Raw genomic sequence first — 18142 nt, 5'->3', positions numbered from 1 at the left:
ATCATAATCTATATTACTGGTGATAGCAAAGACTGAGATTTGGCTGTCAGGGATTTAGTTACTAGCTTAGATTCTGTCTCCCTATGTGACTATTGGAAAGCGATTTCCTCACTGGAAAATGTCTTTCTATGTGGGTAGTAATGGTTGTTCTCCAAACCATTTGTGTAAATGAACAAAAAGAAATGAAACTGGGGGCGGAGCCAAGATGGCTGAGAAGATGCACGTGAATTTCTAAATTCCCTCTTACCCTCAATACCAACTATTTAACTCAGCCTCAAAAATAGCACTGAACTGGTAAAACCCACAAAGATTAGAAGCACAACTTACCAACTGAAGAGAATCTGGAATTTCGTCAGAAGACATCGGTCCTGAGGGGTTGAGAAAAAGACTGGCACAGACAGGGTTAGACTTAAGGCTAGCATATTGTGCTAAATGAGCTGGGGAGGCCGCTGGGGTTAGAAAAGCTACTGAGACAGAGGAATCTGGCATAGGCTGATAGCTCTATTTTGCTTGTAAAACAGCAGATCAGCAGAGAAATCAAAACCACTTAAAAAAAAAAAAAAAAAAAAAAACAACACCAGAACCTATAACTACCCCAAACCAGAAGTGACTCAACACAGATCACAGTAGAGCTGTGCAACCGCCTTATGCTGTCCGGGGCTTTTCCTTGGGGCAGTTAAGAAACTGGACAGCTGGGGACACAGCCCAGGGCAGTGTCTTATCCATACAGTGGGGGGCTCGGCCTGAGGCAGTGGAACTTCCACAGCAGCAAAACTCCCGCAGCAGCAATTGTGCTTCCCCAGGAAGAGACACTTCCAGTCTATGTGCTGGGGCTTTTCCCTGGTCATCTGCTAATATCCACAGCCCCATGAGGGGGCTTTGGCTTGGGGTTGTGACACTTTCACTGTTCAGCCTCTAGCCTCAGGGCAGTTGCTAGGCCATACACAGGGGGGTTCTTCACTGGGCACTCCCCGCAGCCCAGCCATGCTAACCACCTCTGAGTCACTTCTGGTGAGGGGGGAAAACTCTCTCCCAGAGCTCCCTCTTACCTTTGCAGCCCATTCACAAGACAGCTGCAATCCATCCTATCCCTGTTCTGTGAGGAAGCTGGTAAATTCCCTACCCTGAAGGCAGACCTCATAGGTTTTTAAAAAGGAGTAAAAAATTGAAGAGAACGATTGACAGCTTCTGTACAGAAAAAGATTGGGTTTCCAACCCTGAGGAGGCTAACAGCAGACAGTCTCCAGATAATACCCTAAAAGGGAATGATAACTGGCCCCCATCACATAACTCTCTCCTAGAAGAGACTATTAAAAAGTTAAGAGAGTTAGAAGAAAAATGGGGAAAGGAAAGAAAAGCTATAATAGAGAGTAACAACCTCCTGAAATTTGAATTGGAAAAGACAAAGAATTCACAGGATATACAGGGGAACAAAATTTGTGAATTGGAAAAGGTTAAAAAATCATAGGAAAGTTATGACCAAAGGAGAACTAGAGATCATTATTGATCACTAAATAGAAGATTTTGATTGCATCAAATTAAAAAGCTTTTGTTCAAACAAAACCAATGCAAACAAGATTAGAAGGGAAGTAATAAATTGGGAAAATATTTTTTTACAGTTAACAGATCTGGTAAAAGCCTAATTTCCAAAATATATAGAGAACTGATTGTAATTTATAAGAAATCAAACCATTCTCCAGTTGATAAATGGTCAAAGGATATGAAGAGACAAATTTTAGATAATGAAATTGAAATTATTTCCACTCATATGAAAGAGTGGAATCACTATTGGAATCACTAGTGGGATCACTAATCACCAAATCACTATTGATCAGAGAAATGCAAATTAAGACAACTCTGAGATACCACTACACACCTGTCAGATTGGCTAAGATGACAGGAAAAAATAATGATGAATGTTGGAGGGGATGTGGGAAAACTGGGACACTGATGCACTGTTGGTGGAGTTGTGAAAGAATCCAACCATTCTGGAGAGCAATCTGGAATTATGCCCAAAAAGTTATCAAACTGTGCATACCCTTTGATCCAGCAGTGTTACTACTGGGCTTATATCCCAAAGAAATACTAAAGAAGGGAAAGGGACCTGTATGTGCCAAAATGTTTGTGGCAGCTTTTTTTGTAGTGGCTAGAAACTGGACAATGAATGGATGTCCATCAATTGGAGAATGGTTGGGTAAATTATGGTATATGAATGTTATGGAATATTATTGTGCTGTAAGAAATGACCATCAGGATGAATACAGAAAGGCTTGGAGAGACTTACATCAACTGATGCTGAGTGAAATGAGCAGAACCAGGAGATCATTATACACTTCAGCAATGATACTGTATGAAGATGTATTCTGATTGAAGTGGATATTTTCAACATAGAGAAGATCTAATTCATATCCAGTTGATCAATGATGGACAGAATCAGCTACACCCAGAGAAGGAACACTGGGAATGGAGTGTAAACTGTTTGCACTATTGTCTTTCTACCCAGGTTATTCTTCGGAATCCAATTTTTATCATGCAACAAGAAATTTTTACACACATATATTGTATCTAGGATATACTGTAACACATTTAACATGTGTGGAATTGCCTGTCATCTAGGGGAGGGAGCAGAAAATTTGGAAAAGAATTGAATACAAGGGATAGTGTTGTAAAAAAGTTACCCATGCATATGTACTATCAAAAAAATTATAATGGGGCAGCTAGGTGGCACAGTGGATAGAGCACCAGCCTGAATTCAAGAGGACCCGAGTTCAAATCTGGTCTCAGACACTTAACACTTCCTAGCTGTGTGACCCTGGGCAAGTCACTTAACCCCAGCCTCAGGGAAAAAAAAAATTAATTATAAAATTAATAAAATAAAAAAAGAAATGAAACTGCTTTGTAAGCAATTTCATAATTCTTTGACAGGAAAACTCCCTAGCCACAATAGCCATGAGATCTCTCTCTTAGGAGATGAGGGAAATTATGGTGTCTGCTTCTCTGGAAACTTCCAAGGGTAAAGTGAAAGAAATTTGGATTTTGGTATGGATATAATAGTTTCATAGACTAGCTGAACTTTGGATAGGATCATGGATTTAAAGTCCAAAAAGATTTTAGGATGCATCTAATATAACCATTGCATGTTATAGATGAGTAACTGGGGCCCAGATAGATTAAGTAATACAAAGTATGGACCTAGCTTGGTCCTCTGAATATAAATCCAAACACCCTTTCCACTATGCCATGCTGAATGCTTCTTTTCACTGTTTAATTCTGTAGTCTTTCTGCCTCTTCATTTCCAAGGGGCTTCTCCTAAGGCATTATTTTACAATAATAGATCATAGGATTTGAGGCTCTTAATTCATTTTCATTTTCACATTTTCTTCCTTCCTCTACTTTTTCCCCCCATTCATTGAGAAAGCAAGAAATATGATACCTTTATACATATAAAGTCATGAAAAACATATTTCTGAATTTGCATTGCTCCAGGTTAAAAAAACAAACAAGAAAAATAAAGGAAATAAATCTGTTTTCATAGTTCAACAAATCAGTTATTAGAAGGGTATATCATTTTTTATCATGAATCCTTTCAATTTGTGGTATATTATTGTATTGATCAGAGTAGGTAAATTTTAAACACTGATTATATTTACAATATTGCTATTACTGTAACCTGGTTCTTCTTATGTCACTTTGCACCCATTCATATGTTTTCCCAGGTATTGTTCTGAAGTCATCTTCTTCATCGTTTCTTTTAACACAATAATATTACATCACAATTATATCTCATAATTTGTTCAGTTGCCCCCAAATAATGAACATCCCTTCAGTTTCTAATTATTTGCCACCATAAAAAGAGCCTTATAAATATTTTTGTGCTTATGGGTCCTATTGCTTGGATTCCTTTGGGGTATAGATATAGTAATGGTATTTCTGGATCAAAGGGTCTTATAGTTTTTTAAAATAGTTTTAACTACTATAAAAACTAATGGTTAGACTAGTTCATAGCTCCAACAGTCTCTCTTATTTTCCTACATCACCTCCAGAATTTGTTATTTTTCTTTTCTGTCATCTTAGACAATTAGATAAATGTGAAGTGATATCTTAGAGTTATTTTGACTTGCTACAACATAGAATTTAGAAATTAAAACTTGGATTATTTAACTTTTATCCAAGGTCAGATTTGCCCAAGAACAAACAAGTATTTAGATGATGGAGCAGGAATTTGAATTCAGACTTTCTGACATCAAATTCTTCCCTACATCACAATGCCTCTAGAAAATTAAAAAAAAAAAAAAAAAAAAAAAACAACCCACAAATACAGAAACACAAAAATGGAATATGTACAGAGACTAGTCTAATTATTTAGTGGTGGGGGTTCCTTTAAGTCTCTTAGTAGGCATAGATAACAGTTTACTTGCCTTTTGATTTGGGGTTTCATTAAAATTTTAAACAGATCAGTCTATGGACAACTGCATATAGTCTTTAATTTTTCTTCCTGAAAAAAGACTCATATAAAACACAGAAGAGCTGTTTTTCCACATAAGATACAGTAGAATACAAGCAACTTAAGGACAAATTCTTTAAGTCTTTATGGTTATAGTGTCTCCTTGATACCTTGTATGTAGGCACATAAAAAATATATTTTTATTTAAATTGAATTCCCTAAATGAGTATCTCATTCTCTTTCTTTTTAGGCTGCTGTGGCTGCATCAGGCCTTAACACTCTGCTAGAAGGTGATACTCAGCTTACTTTCTTAGCTCCAACCAATGAAGCATTTAAGAAGATCCCTCAAGAAACCCTGAACCGTATCCTGGGTGATCCTGAAGCACTGAAAGGTGAGTGGTCCTCTGGCCTGGTGCCAAAATTAGTGGCTGATTCTGAAGATAATATTTCAATAAAGTAGTTATTATTATCATCATCAGTATTATTATTGGTAGTAATAGTAATAATAATAATCTTATATTGAAGGTACTTATTGGTTGATAAAGGTGATACCTGGGCACAAATTCTGGCAAATCCTTTTAAGGTTCAAACTTTTGTTCTAGCACAAATGGAGCAAGCTGTTTCTGCCAACAATAGTCATACAGTTAATAAGCTCAGAAAAGGTTCATTAAAAATTTGCCCCTCTAAGTAATTATAGAGCATAGTACTCTCCACCCTAAGGTGCTCTATATGCTCTATAATTACTTAGGGGGGCAAGAGGGTTTCCCATCTGTGGAAATAATAACCCTTCCCATTAAGAACATGAATCTTCTGAAATTAAAAATGACTCACATTTGTATAGCATTTTATATATTTTATAAACATCTTATGTGATCCCATGTTAATCTTTGAGGGGTGTAGTATAACTAGACTTAAAAATGAATGCATAAAAGTTAGTAAATAAAATTTACTAGACTGAGTTGAAAAAGACTTCATAAACTTTAAAAAACAAGCTTTAAAAGTGAAATAGTAAATATCCAATCTTTAAGAGACAGTATGTGCCTGAAACCACTTGACATACCCCATATAGAGCTTATATCTAGGAATGATTTGCATTGTTGGAATTTGAACTCAGGAGCTGTGCCTCCAAATTCACTATTCTTTACACTTTATTTTACTTCCCTCTCCCTGCTCAAAAAAAGAAATCTATCCTTGAGCCAGAGGAGTTAAAGTATGTAAGTGATTATTTAGGAAGAAAAGTTTCAAATTTTAATGGTTTCAGTACATTTCCCCTAAGTTACCTTGAGCCATAAAATCTGCCAAGATTCAGATGGGTTTCCCCTATGCCCAGGAAGGGCTGAATGTCAGAATTGGCAACAAAGGCAGCAGAGACCTTATTAATTTCATTTCAACTCATTTGTTTCCCTCCTCAATCTTTCACATCCTTGCAAGGAAGGTGAAAGGGAACCCAAAAAACCTGATAATAGCCCCTGGCACCCACACAAACATAGACTATTAGAGCTACTTAGGACTTTAAAAATCATCTTGCATTATCCCCTCCTTTTACAGATGAAACTGTGGTCCAGAGAGGCATGTCATTTACCAATTTGGACAGACAACAAAGTAAATTATAGATTGTTTTATAACTTCAAGTGCAATGCTCTTTCCAATACACTTTAGTGCTTTCAACCCTATTCATATTCGGTGAGGACAAGGACTCAGCTTTAAAGCATTCAGACCTGCCCTGGAGAAAGGCAAATCAGCAACAAAGACATTAGATGCAGAGCCTGGGCAACCATAACCCATCCTGTATTAGGGCTGAGTTCTACTGTTTGCTATCAGATGCTATATTCAACAAATATTTATGTGTTGTATGGTCCCTGAAAATGAAAACACCAAATAGTAGAAAACTCTTCCCCTATTCCACTGAAGCAAGCAGTTTTTTTTTTTTCAAGAATCAAATGACTCCACAATGCATTACAATTTCCCCCGCTGATGACTATCGTGTTTCTATTCCCATATTTTGCTGTAAAAGGAAATTTGCAACTCCCTTAGAACACAAAGTTATGCTTTACATTTTGAAGGAGCCAAAACCAGTCAGGAATAATCAAGAAGCCCCAAAATCATTTGTTAAGCATTCATTATATGCCATATGCTGGGGATACAAAAAAGTAAACTCAGTTGTGACAAGATCTGATTCTACAGCTTCACTATTATTGGATTATCATAATGTAGCATGTTGGGGATAGAGGGGGAAGAGAAGGGGTTAGCATAAAATACTTAAGCAAACCATGACCAACACCTGTGGTTAGTCCTATATATCACAAAGATAGCATAAGGGGAGGAGACCTGGGACCAGACACTTCTGTTCCCTTGTGCCTCATGCTTTCCAACCTCTCTATTCATTTCTCCAATATTCTCATTCTTTTGACCTTTATCAGATGCAATCTCTTTTTACTAGGAAGCCAGCTAGTCTCCTTCCAAAACCAAATTATCCCTACATTGTCTTTTTCTTTCCTGATAGCATAATCATTAACTAGTTCTGATTTGGAAGTCATTTTACTCCCATTGATTTTAGTTTCCACATCTCCAAAATGAGAGGATTAAGAAAAATTCTTTCTTTAGGGTCTAAATCCTGTGAACTTCTGAGTCATAATCAACTCTTTATTTGTCCCTCGCAGTATGGATGTAGCAGTGTCCAATGCAAATTGAATTATCCCTCCACACTAAGGATGATAATTGCCTATGCTTATTCTCCATCTTCCAGCAGGTTGCCACCTAGCTCTCCCATAATATGAATGTGTGGTGATTTAATTTCTTATTTCAAGCTATATCCTGTTTATTCCCCAGACCTCTTAAACAACCATATCCTGAAATCCGCTATGTGTGCTGAAGCCATCATTGCAGGTCTGTCCATGGAGACTCTTGGTGGCAACACCCTCGATGTGGGTTGTAATGGTGACATGCTCACTATTGATGGGAAAGCCATTATTTCAAATAAGGACAACTTGGCAACCAATGGAGTGATCCATTATGTGGATGAACTGCTGATTCCAGACTCAGGTAAAGCTCAGTTATATCCATACACTCTGGAATTACCTTTTCCTAAGACATCATTATCTTAATTCTCTAAACCTTTTCTGTACTAGTAATGTTTATAGAATATTGTTGCTTTCCAATATGATATTTTTAGTAATGTATGACATGCCTTAGAGTGGATGAATGACAAATGAAAGTAGCACTTAAAATTTTCAAACCAACTTTTGTTTTCCTTTCTAGCTAAGACTCTATTTGAATTGGCTGCTGAGTCTGATGTTTCAACATCTGTTGACCTTTATAGACAAGCTGGCCTTGATTCTCATCTCTCTGGGACAGAACGCTTGACTCTTCTTGCCCCTCTGAATTCTGTATTCAAAGGTAAAGTTAACAAACAAAAAAGCATAGAAACTTACCTAAGAGTAAAGATCTTCTCTCCTTCTCATACCTAAACTCTAATTCTCCATTTGAAATAATAGATACAATATATATGAAGTGTTAGTCTCACTAAATGAGATGCATTTTATGCCACAGAAAGGGGGGGGGGCACAAATTCAGGGCAAACAAGATTTTTTGGTGTTTTAACTGGTAAAAAAACAAATGTGTGAGGAAGAAAGTGTGACTGAAGATCTTTTCCTCAAAATATAAAATCTGTGTCTTATAGTCAAGGATTATTTCTTTTATGCTTTTATTTATGAGATCAGTTGACAAATGTAATGGTAAGTTAGGGATGCAGTTACAACAAAGTGGATAGAAGGCTAGCTTTAGAGTAAAAAAGAGGTGGTTTACATCCTGCCTCTGACACATATTGGCATGGCTGACTCCATATAAGTCACTTAATCCCTCAATGTACCGACAACTATCCAAGAATATGCTACAGATGAGTTTCTGATCTACACTGAAGGAAATTTCCATTCGGGTGTTTCCCAAACCAAAAACATAACAGATCTGGACCAAGTCATTGGGAGAAGGAGACAAAGAATTTTCATCTTTAATTACTTTCCAAACTTTCTCTTCAAAACTTAACACCCCAACACCAGCCATTCTCTGGGTATCTTCTGAGAAAAATTCCAGAGTTTAGTGAAAGCTTAAATTTAAAGGGCTGTCTCTCCTGTACTGAAGAGGCAGATACTGTGTACTGAATTTTTAAATTTCAGGAGTTGCAGGTGCTTTTACTAGTTTCACTTTCTAAATCATTTTGTTAATTACAGAAAAATGTCTCACTCAACTTTAATAAATATTCTCTTACAGATGGTGTCCCTTATATAGATGCCAATATGAAGAATTTGCTTCTGAATCACATTGTTAAAGACCAGTTATCTTCTAAGTATCTGTACCATGGACAAACCCTGGACACTCTGGGTGGGAAGAAACTGAGAGTTTTTGTTTATCGTAATGTAAGTTCTGATCTTGTTATATCTATTTGTTGTAATTGTGCTCCTTCTTTGGATGAGTTCCATAGGCTGTCAGAATATCATCATATCTCTATTAGCAGAATGGGGGAAAAGTAGAGGTATTTTATATTTTTTAAAATGTTTCTGAAAGCTAAGTGGAAAAACATTCTTAGAGCAATAGGATCTTATTTTGTAAATATAAGATTATTTCTAGAAATCTTTGAAGACAAATGAGACATATTATCTGCCTAAGAAAAGAGCTAGGCTGCTATAAGGCAAGGAAACAGAACAGACATCCATCCACTGTCAATGAATATTGCATTTACAATTATTTTCTCAAAACCATGTTTTGTTTATTTAGCAATCTTTATTTGGAGTTCAGCACCTTTAATAGAAAACCCCATGGATCTATATTAGGCCCTTGCCTGGTCAATATTGTTGACTTGAATGAAGTTTGTTAAAGTTTTGGATTTCAGGAAGGTGAACAAAATAAGTAACAATGGCAAATGGCAAAAATGGGATCATAAAAGAATCTTCTAACTGCAATAATGAGCTGATCTAATGATTAGAATTAAATAGAGATATATGTGAAGTCCTATACTTAGGCTCAAAAATCAACTGTATGAAGTGAGAGAAGTGTTGTTAGGATTACTAGGTGAGAACTCAGGTTGTCTGGATAGTGACAAGGTGAGAATTCAGGTTGGACAATTACAAGGTGAGAACTCAGGTTGACTTGATAGAAGGAGCAAGCTCATTGGCTGAAGTGGTTCTTCCCAGAAGCCCTTGCATTATCCCACGCCCATTCTCTGGGAGGATAAAAGAGAGGACACCCAGAGACAGAAGAAGACTCTGAATTACATCTTGCTTGACGCAGCTCTCTGCAGGAAGGGAAGTCGGCTCTCTGCAGGAAGGGAAGTCACTTCTCTGGACAAGAGTTAACAGCAACTACCTGGAGACAACGGTTCACTACAGGAAGAAGAATCTGTCTAAGAGATTTGAGAAGACACAGCAGATCTCTTCCCAGAGAGTGATCCGGCAGCTTCTAGAGACGACAGCTCGCTACAATTGGCGTCCACACGTGGGGCAAGGACTTTTGCTTATCCTGACAAGAGGAGCTAGACCAGACCTTCGCAATTTGGTGCCGAACAGGGACAGACATGGTCCTGATTCCAGTGGAAAAGCTTCCAATCTAGATCTCAGTCTCTCTGACCCAGAACCGTGAGTAACGAGGAAACTTTGTTAAAGATTAAGTGAGCGTGCTAATAGATAAATAAGGAACTTAACTTGTTAAGGGCTAAACCAGGAATCTCTTATAGCTGAAATGGGGCAGATGATAGCTATATTCAATCCCTGGACCTCAGCCGACTCAACCCCAGCCCCAGAAGCAACCTCAGCTCCACCCCCATTCAGGAGTGGTACTATAGAGAGTATAATCAAGATAATTGAGGAGCAGAGTTTACTTGTAACCTGGGTACAGATTGCTAAACTCTTGGCTGCATTAAGACGCACATCCCCTTGGTTCTTAGAGGAAGAAAAGATAGATGTAGATAAATGGAAGGTAGTGGGATATGAAATGAAAGAATTTCAAGCAAAAAATGGGCCTCGTTCAATTTCTGCAGAAGTATTTTATATCTACAACATAGTTCAATTAGCCTTAAACTATCAAGCAAGTTGTAGGAGAAGGAAAAGTTCTAAAAATGAACAGAGGAGGAAGTGTGAGGAAAAAAGGAAAGATCAAGATCTTTCCCTAGAGCAAGAGGATTTAAATGAGGAATTATGGTATGATTCTCTTGAAGAAGCTTCAACCCTGCCTAGAGAACAGATTATTGACAGGCCCACATCAACCCCACCTTCAGAGATGGAGGAAGAAAGAGGGGAAGAGGCAGAAACACAAACAGAATTGCCTGTGAAGCAGCCTAAGCCTATGACAAGATTAGAAAAAGCATTGGTTAAAGCTAAGAGAGAAGGACAGGATATAAGTGATTTTATACATGCATATCCTGTGATTGAAGAGATTGACTCTGTAGGTAAAAAAAGGAGAAGATATGCACCTTTAGATTTGAATAAAATTAAGGATTTGAAAAAAGGTTGTACCCTTTATGGGGCTACATCAGCTTATGTCAAAATGTTACTAGATGGTTTGTCTTATGAAGTCCTAACCCCGAATGATTGGAAATCCATAGCAAGGACATGTCTGGAACCTGGAGAAAATTTATTATGGCTTGCGGAATTTCATGAATTATGTAAAATTCAAGTCAGATGCAATTTGGAAATAGGAGTTAACACACAATTCACTTTTGAGCACTTAGCTGATGAAGGTCAGTATGGAAAGAATTCGGAACAGATTAATTATACCATGACAATATATGAACAAATTGCTAAGGCTGCAATAAAAGCTTGGGGTGTCCTTCCTGGACAGAAAGATCGTGGAGAGGCTTTCACTAAAATACAGCAAGGTCCCAATGAACCTTTTGCAGATTTTGTGGGACGTTTGCAAACTGCTGTCAAAAGAACTATTGGAGAAAATGCAGCTACAGAAATAATGACCAGACATCTGGCTAAGGAAAATGCCAACGAGATTTGCAAAAGAATTATATGGGGATTAGACAAAGATGCTCCTTTAGAGGAGATCATAAGATGCTGTGCTACAGTGGGAACAAATGCTTTTTACACCCGGACAATGATGAATGTGGAAAGACAGGGTCCCTCCTGGCAAGGGCCTTCTAGAGAAACTCGGCGATGTTTTCAATGTGGAAAAATTGGACATCTAAGAGCTCAGTGTAGATATGGAGATACAGTGAGAAGACAGGGTGAGAGAAGACCTAAAACTCCATGTCCAAAATGTCACAAGGGCCTCCACTGGGCCTCCGAATGTAGATTGACCCAGGGAAATGACAGGTGGGGCCCAGCTTCAGCCCCCCAAGTGGGGCATGATGGCAGCCGAGGTTACATCCAGAGAATTTTAAGACATGATCAATCAGCCAAAGGCAATCAGATGGAAGAAAGGGATTGAAATTAGGAAAAATAGAGTTGTGTGCAGTAGAGACTACTCCCTGGAGAAGTGAAATCTGTTCCTGTTGAGCCTATGGATCCTTTGCCTCCAGGCACAGTAGGCTTGACCATTTCACCTTCTGAGAGTGCCTACAAAACAGTGTCCATCCATACACTGATGTGGGAGACTGGAGAACGTGTATCTAATATCCCAGTCACTAACACAGGCAGACAACGTGTGATTTATCAACCAGGAGAAGTAGTAGCATCAGGCTTATTGTTACGTACCCCTAATAAGCAACCTCGTGATAGTCGCCTAGATTTTGACTCCAATGAACAAAATCCAGGAATATATTGGACAGCAGCTGTGACAGCTGACCGACCTATGCTTACTATTTATATAAACGGAATACCATTTGAAGGATTGGTAGACATGGACGCAGATCGTACAGTTATTAGAGGTGCCAATTGGCCCGGTCACTGGCCAAAGATTAAAGCAGACACCTATATGTCTGGGGTGGGAGGATCAATAGCAGCAGAAGTTAGTGCTAGGCCTTTGAGATGGGTATTTGAAAGAGAAACAGGAGCTTTTACTCCTTTTGTGGTTGAAAAAATCCCCATCAATCTGTGGGGAAGAGACATTTTACAGCAGATAGGATTACAAATAAGCACTTTGGCTTTTTAGGCAGGGCTGCTGTTGAAGGCCTACCTGCACTTTCACCAGTTCCTATTCAGTGGAAGAGGGATTCACCAGTGTGGGTAGAACAGTGGCCCTTAAGAAGTGATAAAATTCAGGCCTTATTAGACATAGTGCAAGAACAACTTGACCAAGGACACTTGCGGCCTTCTCTAAGTCCTTGGAATTCCCCAGTATTTGTGGTGAAAAAGAAATCTGGAAAATGGAGGATGATAACTGATCTAAGAAGAGTAAATGAATAGATGGAAACTATGGGAACTCTTCAGCCTGGACTTCCATCTCCTACTCAGTTGCCAAGAGAATGGCCTCTATGGGTTATAGACATTAAGGATTGTTTCTATTCTATTCCTCTAGATAAGGAGGATATGAAAAGATTTGCTTTTTCAGTGCCTAGTGTTAATTTGGCCGAGCCTTATCAAAGATGTGAATGGACAGTTTTGCCACAGGGAAATGAAAAACAGCCCTACTATGTGCCAAATGTATGTTGCAGCTGCTCTTGCTCCAGTAAGAAAAGCCTTTCCAAAAGTAATATTGTTACATTATATGGATGATATTTTGGGATGTGCACCTGAGGAACAAATGTTAGAAGCATGTCTACAAAAGACCATGGAAACATTAAAGTACTACAAACTGCATATAGCTACAGAAAAAATTCAAAGACATGCTCCTTGTCAATATTTAGGATATGAAGTATATCCTAAGACACTCACAGTACAAAAGCTTTCTTTAAGAACAGAGAAGTTGAACACCTTAAATGACTTTCAAAAATTAATAGGAGATATCCAATGAATGTGTCCAGTGTTAGGCTTAACTACCAATCAACTACAACCTCTATATGACATTTTAAGGGGAGACAGTGCTTTAAATTCACCACGCAAGCTTACAAAAGAAGCACAAGAGGTTTTGAGAGAAGTTGAACTGGCTTTATCCAATGTGGTTGAAAGAGTCACTCAAAAACCCTTGGAAATATCAGTTTTTGCTACAAAAGAGGCACCCACAGCAGTCCTTCATCAAGGAGACAGAGTGATTGAGTGGGTGAACCTCCCAGCACAACCAGAACAAAGCCTTACACCTTACCCAGTACTTGTGGCTAGGATTTTATTAAAGGCTATTAAGAGAGTAACACAATTATCTGGAATAAGTCCTGAAAAAATATACACATTCTATACTAACGCACAAATTAATGTATGCTGTGAGACCATCCCAGAATGGCAAATTTTATTGGCCACTGCTCCAAATTTTGCACATGGATCTCCATTAAAGATTACCCGGCTACTACATAATTGGCGATGGATTTTTGAAGAAAAGGTTTCTAAGGTTCCTCTTAAAGGACCAACAATCTTTACAGACGCCTCCAAAGAAAATATTTGTGCTGTATACTCTCATGATTTAACCATAAAGAGAGTAGTCAGGACTCCTTTTCAGTCCACTCAACAGAATGAATTATTTGCTATCATGCTAGCTCTTACTTATTACCCAGGAGACGTAAATATAATTACTGATTCAGCCTATTCAGTAGGTGTAGTACAAAGAATTGCCACAGCCCAAATAAAATTTGCAGCCTCCAATATTTATCAGCTCTTTAAGGAACTTCAAGAGCAAGTGAGAAAACATCCAGGCAAGATTTATATCTTGCATGTCCACTCACATAGTGGACTTCCAGGTCCCATTTTTGATGGAAATTCAAAGGCAGATAGCCTTCTAACCATGTTAGCCAGTAGTCCTTTATTTCAGGAAGCACAAGAATCTCATTCTAAATATCATCAGGCTGCTCGAGCTTTACGTTTACAATTTGGAATCACAAGAGAGGAAGCTAGGAGCATAGTAAAAAGCTGTACAGCTTGTCTTCCTTTCCATGCTCCTACACTCCCTCCAGGGAAGAATCCTCGTGGTTTGAGACCCAATGAAATCTGGCAAATGGATGTGACCCATTATAAATCTTTTGGTCGTCTATCTTTTATTCATGTCGTGGTAGACACCTTTTCAGGATTCACATTTGCAATGGCAGCAGCAAAAGAGACAGCCCGAGTGGTCACTGAATTCCTTATACAAGCTTTTGCAATTATGGGTGTGCCACAAGCAATAAAAACAGACAATGGACCTGCATATACGTCCAAACATTTTACAAGTGTCAAGTCAGATTTTCATGGATTGTAGATTCCATATGAGTCAATAGCATGACATGGCATCCAAAAAAGATAACCTCAACTTGTTTTGATCTGCACCGATGATTTTAATGGTGGTGTGAATTTGAGTTGTGAAAAATCCTTCCATGGGTGTAGCTCAGCAAGTTATTAGTAACATATAGTCTTAGAGAATTACTTAAGAAACTGAAAAGTTAAATCACTGGCCCATGGTCACAGAAGCAGTATACGACAGAAGCAATATTTGAAGCCAGATTTTCCTGATTCCAAGGCTAGCTCTCTTATAAACTACAGCATACAACTGTACATTATAATCTTAGACTGGATTAATTGAAGCATTATATAAGAACAAGGGAGTTGGTAGCTCTGCTGTATTCTGTCCTTATTAGATCTCCATCATCATCACATCATAGGAAGAAGCCTGACAAACTAGAGTGTGATCAGAAGAACAAAAATGATGCCGTATAACGATCATTTGAAGGAATTGTAGACAGCATTTGGGTGGAGTGAGAGTGGGAATGGCACTAGAAAAATAAAAGTTTTATGAGTTAGATTAGATGATTGATGAAGTCCATTTTAACTTTCAAATTCTTTGATTCTGTAATTCTGTGAAGTATGGGAAAGTTTATGGAAGGTCAATGGAAGAATAATTGATACCAGAGGGAAGAACAAGTAATAGTGGTGAAAGAGACATACATTGATTTCTACTCCATAGAAGAAAAGCTTATAATACATAAAATTGTTCCAAAGTAAAATGGGCTATTTTGGAAGGCAATAATTTTCCCATACATAGTGAGACTCTAAGTAGAGATTGAGTGAACATTTATAGACTATTTTATAGAAAAAAAGCCTGTTTAGACACAGGTTGGACAAAATATCTGAGGTTCTAGTTAACTTTGAGATTCGATTATCCCATATATCACATATCTATTTTCTTGTATATTTTATTACTATATATGATCAAGGCTAATTTTGAGAAACCAAGCACATTATCAGGCAACTCATAAAAAGAACATTTGCTTCAATAAATATAATTTTGATGTGCAATAAATATAATTTTCATGTGCTAACTATTTCTAAGGAATATAAATGGAGTCAGAAAGACAAGTTTGAAGCTTGCCTCAGAAATTTACTATCTGTACAGTGGACAATCTCTCTGTGCCCCAGTTTCCTTCCTTTATATAAATAAAAGTATGCACATCACAGAACCATTGTTAAGATTTAATTAGTTACCTATCTTTAAAAATATATAAAAATATAAAATATATTTTGGAAACCTTGAAGTTATCACATAAATATAGCTATTATTTAAAAGTGGGTTATAGTCAAACTAGTAGATTGAGAACAAAAATGTCCTAAGTGAGTTCAGTATATAAATCTGATAGCTAATGGACATTAGATACTTCTGGTATCTCTTCTTTTTTAATGTTATTTATTCTAGACTGTTCAAATTTTTTTCATAGTTTCTTTGACTTCAACAACAATTTAATAAATATATATTAAAAACTGTCCTATGTACCAAGGTTACTGATCAATGATCACAATATGGTATATACAAATTAAAGGTTAGAACATTAGAAGAGCAAAAGGGAGCCCCAAGAGAAGTTCTATAAGAAATTTTAAGGAAGAAATTTCACTACCAGTGAAGAAGGTGAGGAAGAAAAACTAAGTAAAGCTTCATAATTAGGATGAGATCACGGAGTGGGAATAGTTTAATTTGTCAAATGTGTGAAGAGGAGGAATATGAAATAAAAGTAAAGCTAGGTGGGAATTAAATTGCTGCAGACCTCAAATGCCAAGCTAATAAGTTTATATTACATTTATATTTATATGTTTATATAAATATATAACATATTTATATTATATATTATATTTATATCATATTATATTTGTATTATATCCTATATGAAACACATTAAAGTTATTTAAACAGAAGATTTAGATACTTATTTTTTATAATTTTTCCTTACAAGTGTTTGTTTCCTCCCCATTGTGTTTCAATTTGATGTTACAGATGAAAGTTAAAGATTCCTAGAAGGATGAGATAAATAGCTTTCCTCCTTCCTTCTCTTCATTATTACTTTCACAGAGCCTCTGTATTGAGAACAGCTGCATTGCAGCTCATGACAAGAGGGGAAGATTTGGCACTTTGTTTACTGTGGACCAGATGTTGACACCACCAATAGGGACCATCATGGATGCTCTTAAAGTTGACAATCGTTTCAGGTAACAGCCATGCTACTTTTTTTCTTCCCAGAGATGTCTTTTGCAATTAGCATCATAAATTACAATTGTCTTCAGTTTTCTTGGTCTCAATTTCCCTTCTTCTCTTCTTCCTTTCCTTCTTCCATCCCTTCATCATAAGTGTTTCTGTCAAGTGTAGCCTATTGTGAACTTTCCTAAGGGGAATGTGGAAAAGGATGGATTAAATGAATTAAATTGAGATATCTAAAAATATCTTTCTAAGTCTAAAAAAAAGCCTAAAAATTCTTTCTAAAAATAATCCCTGAATGCCTAGGAAAAAAAAAAAAACAACTTCATTTGCAATGATAAAATGCAAAGAAAATGCTACTCTTTACTGTTTAATATCTAGTAAAGTGGAGATGTCTATTTTTTTCAATATTTTGCTCTTTCTTCTTCTTCTCCCTTTCTACCTTGAAGTAGACCTAGAAATCTAATGCAAATAAAGTTCCTTCCTATTCCTTTCTTTGAAGGTCCCATCATTTCCATCTAATTATCTTTCTACATTTGTTTTTATTTCTAACTTTCCTGTTACTTCATTATTTGATGCATTTGCTTCCCCTCACTTGTGTTCCCCATGACTAAATACAGCTGCCTGCAAGATTAAGTCAAACCTAATAAAATTCTGAGCATAGCAGAAACTCTGCACATACTAAATGCTCCAATTCCTGAGCTGCTTCCTTAGCGTGCCTCTTCCTTTTCCACCTCCTCACTGTCAACCTCTTAGGGTTCAGTTGTTTGATTGATTCGTGGCATTGGAGGCAAGATGATTCACTGGAAAGAAAAGAGGCCAAGGAGAGAGAGAGAAGGCCACAGGAGGGAAAAAACCAAATTCAAACCAGATTTTGCTGTTCTTTTTGAGCCCTCACAAAAATCTTAGCAGGGAGGATTTAACATTAAGGGTTAAACTGAGGATTATGAATCTCAGTCACCCATATTCCATTTCTCTCCCCCATTCTCAGTGGAAAATTGAGAACTGATGTTCCCCCCTCCAATTCACCAACAATAGGTATTGTCTTTGTCTTTCCCCAGCACACTGGTGGCTGCCATTCAAACTGCAGGTCTGACAGAAACTCTCAACAGAGAAGGTACCTACACCATTTTTGCCCCAACAAATGAAGCTTTCCAGGCTCTACCACCAGAGGAACTGAATAAATTCATGGGTATGTGCTTTACATTGCCACACATGCAATAAGGAGGTCTGAGGAGATGTTTA

At 37.4% G+C, this 18142-nt stretch overlaps 1 protein-coding gene across 3 annotated transcripts in view; it reads left to right on the top strand.

Annotated features, from left to right (window-relative positions):
* The window catches only part of TGFBI (transforming growth factor beta induced), a 70575-nt gene that overhangs the window by 36165 nt on the left and 16268 nt on the right, over window positions 1-18142 (top strand). For all 3 annotated transcript variants that reach the window (XM_074290870.1, XM_074290868.1, XM_074290869.1), the window contains exons 7-12: window positions 4695-4836; window positions 7274-7486; window positions 7703-7840; window positions 8711-8856; window positions 16775-16911; window positions 17959-18089. In XM_074290870.1, the coding sequence (XP_074146971.1) occupies window positions 4695-4836; window positions 7274-7486; window positions 7703-7840; window positions 8711-8856; window positions 16775-16911; window positions 17959-18089 (907 nt within the window). The remainder of the gene's footprint in view (window positions 1-4694; window positions 4837-7273; window positions 7487-7702; window positions 7841-8710; window positions 8857-16774; window positions 16912-17958; window positions 18090-18142) is intronic.

This window comes from Sminthopsis crassicaudata, chromosome 2, assembly GCF_048593235.1.
Source record: "Sminthopsis crassicaudata isolate SCR6 chromosome 2, ASM4859323v1, whole genome shotgun sequence".
Taxonomy (NCBI): domain Eukaryota; kingdom Metazoa; phylum Chordata; class Mammalia; order Dasyuromorphia; family Dasyuridae; genus Sminthopsis; species Sminthopsis crassicaudata.
This window is presented reverse-complemented; position numbering and strand designations above follow the sequence as displayed.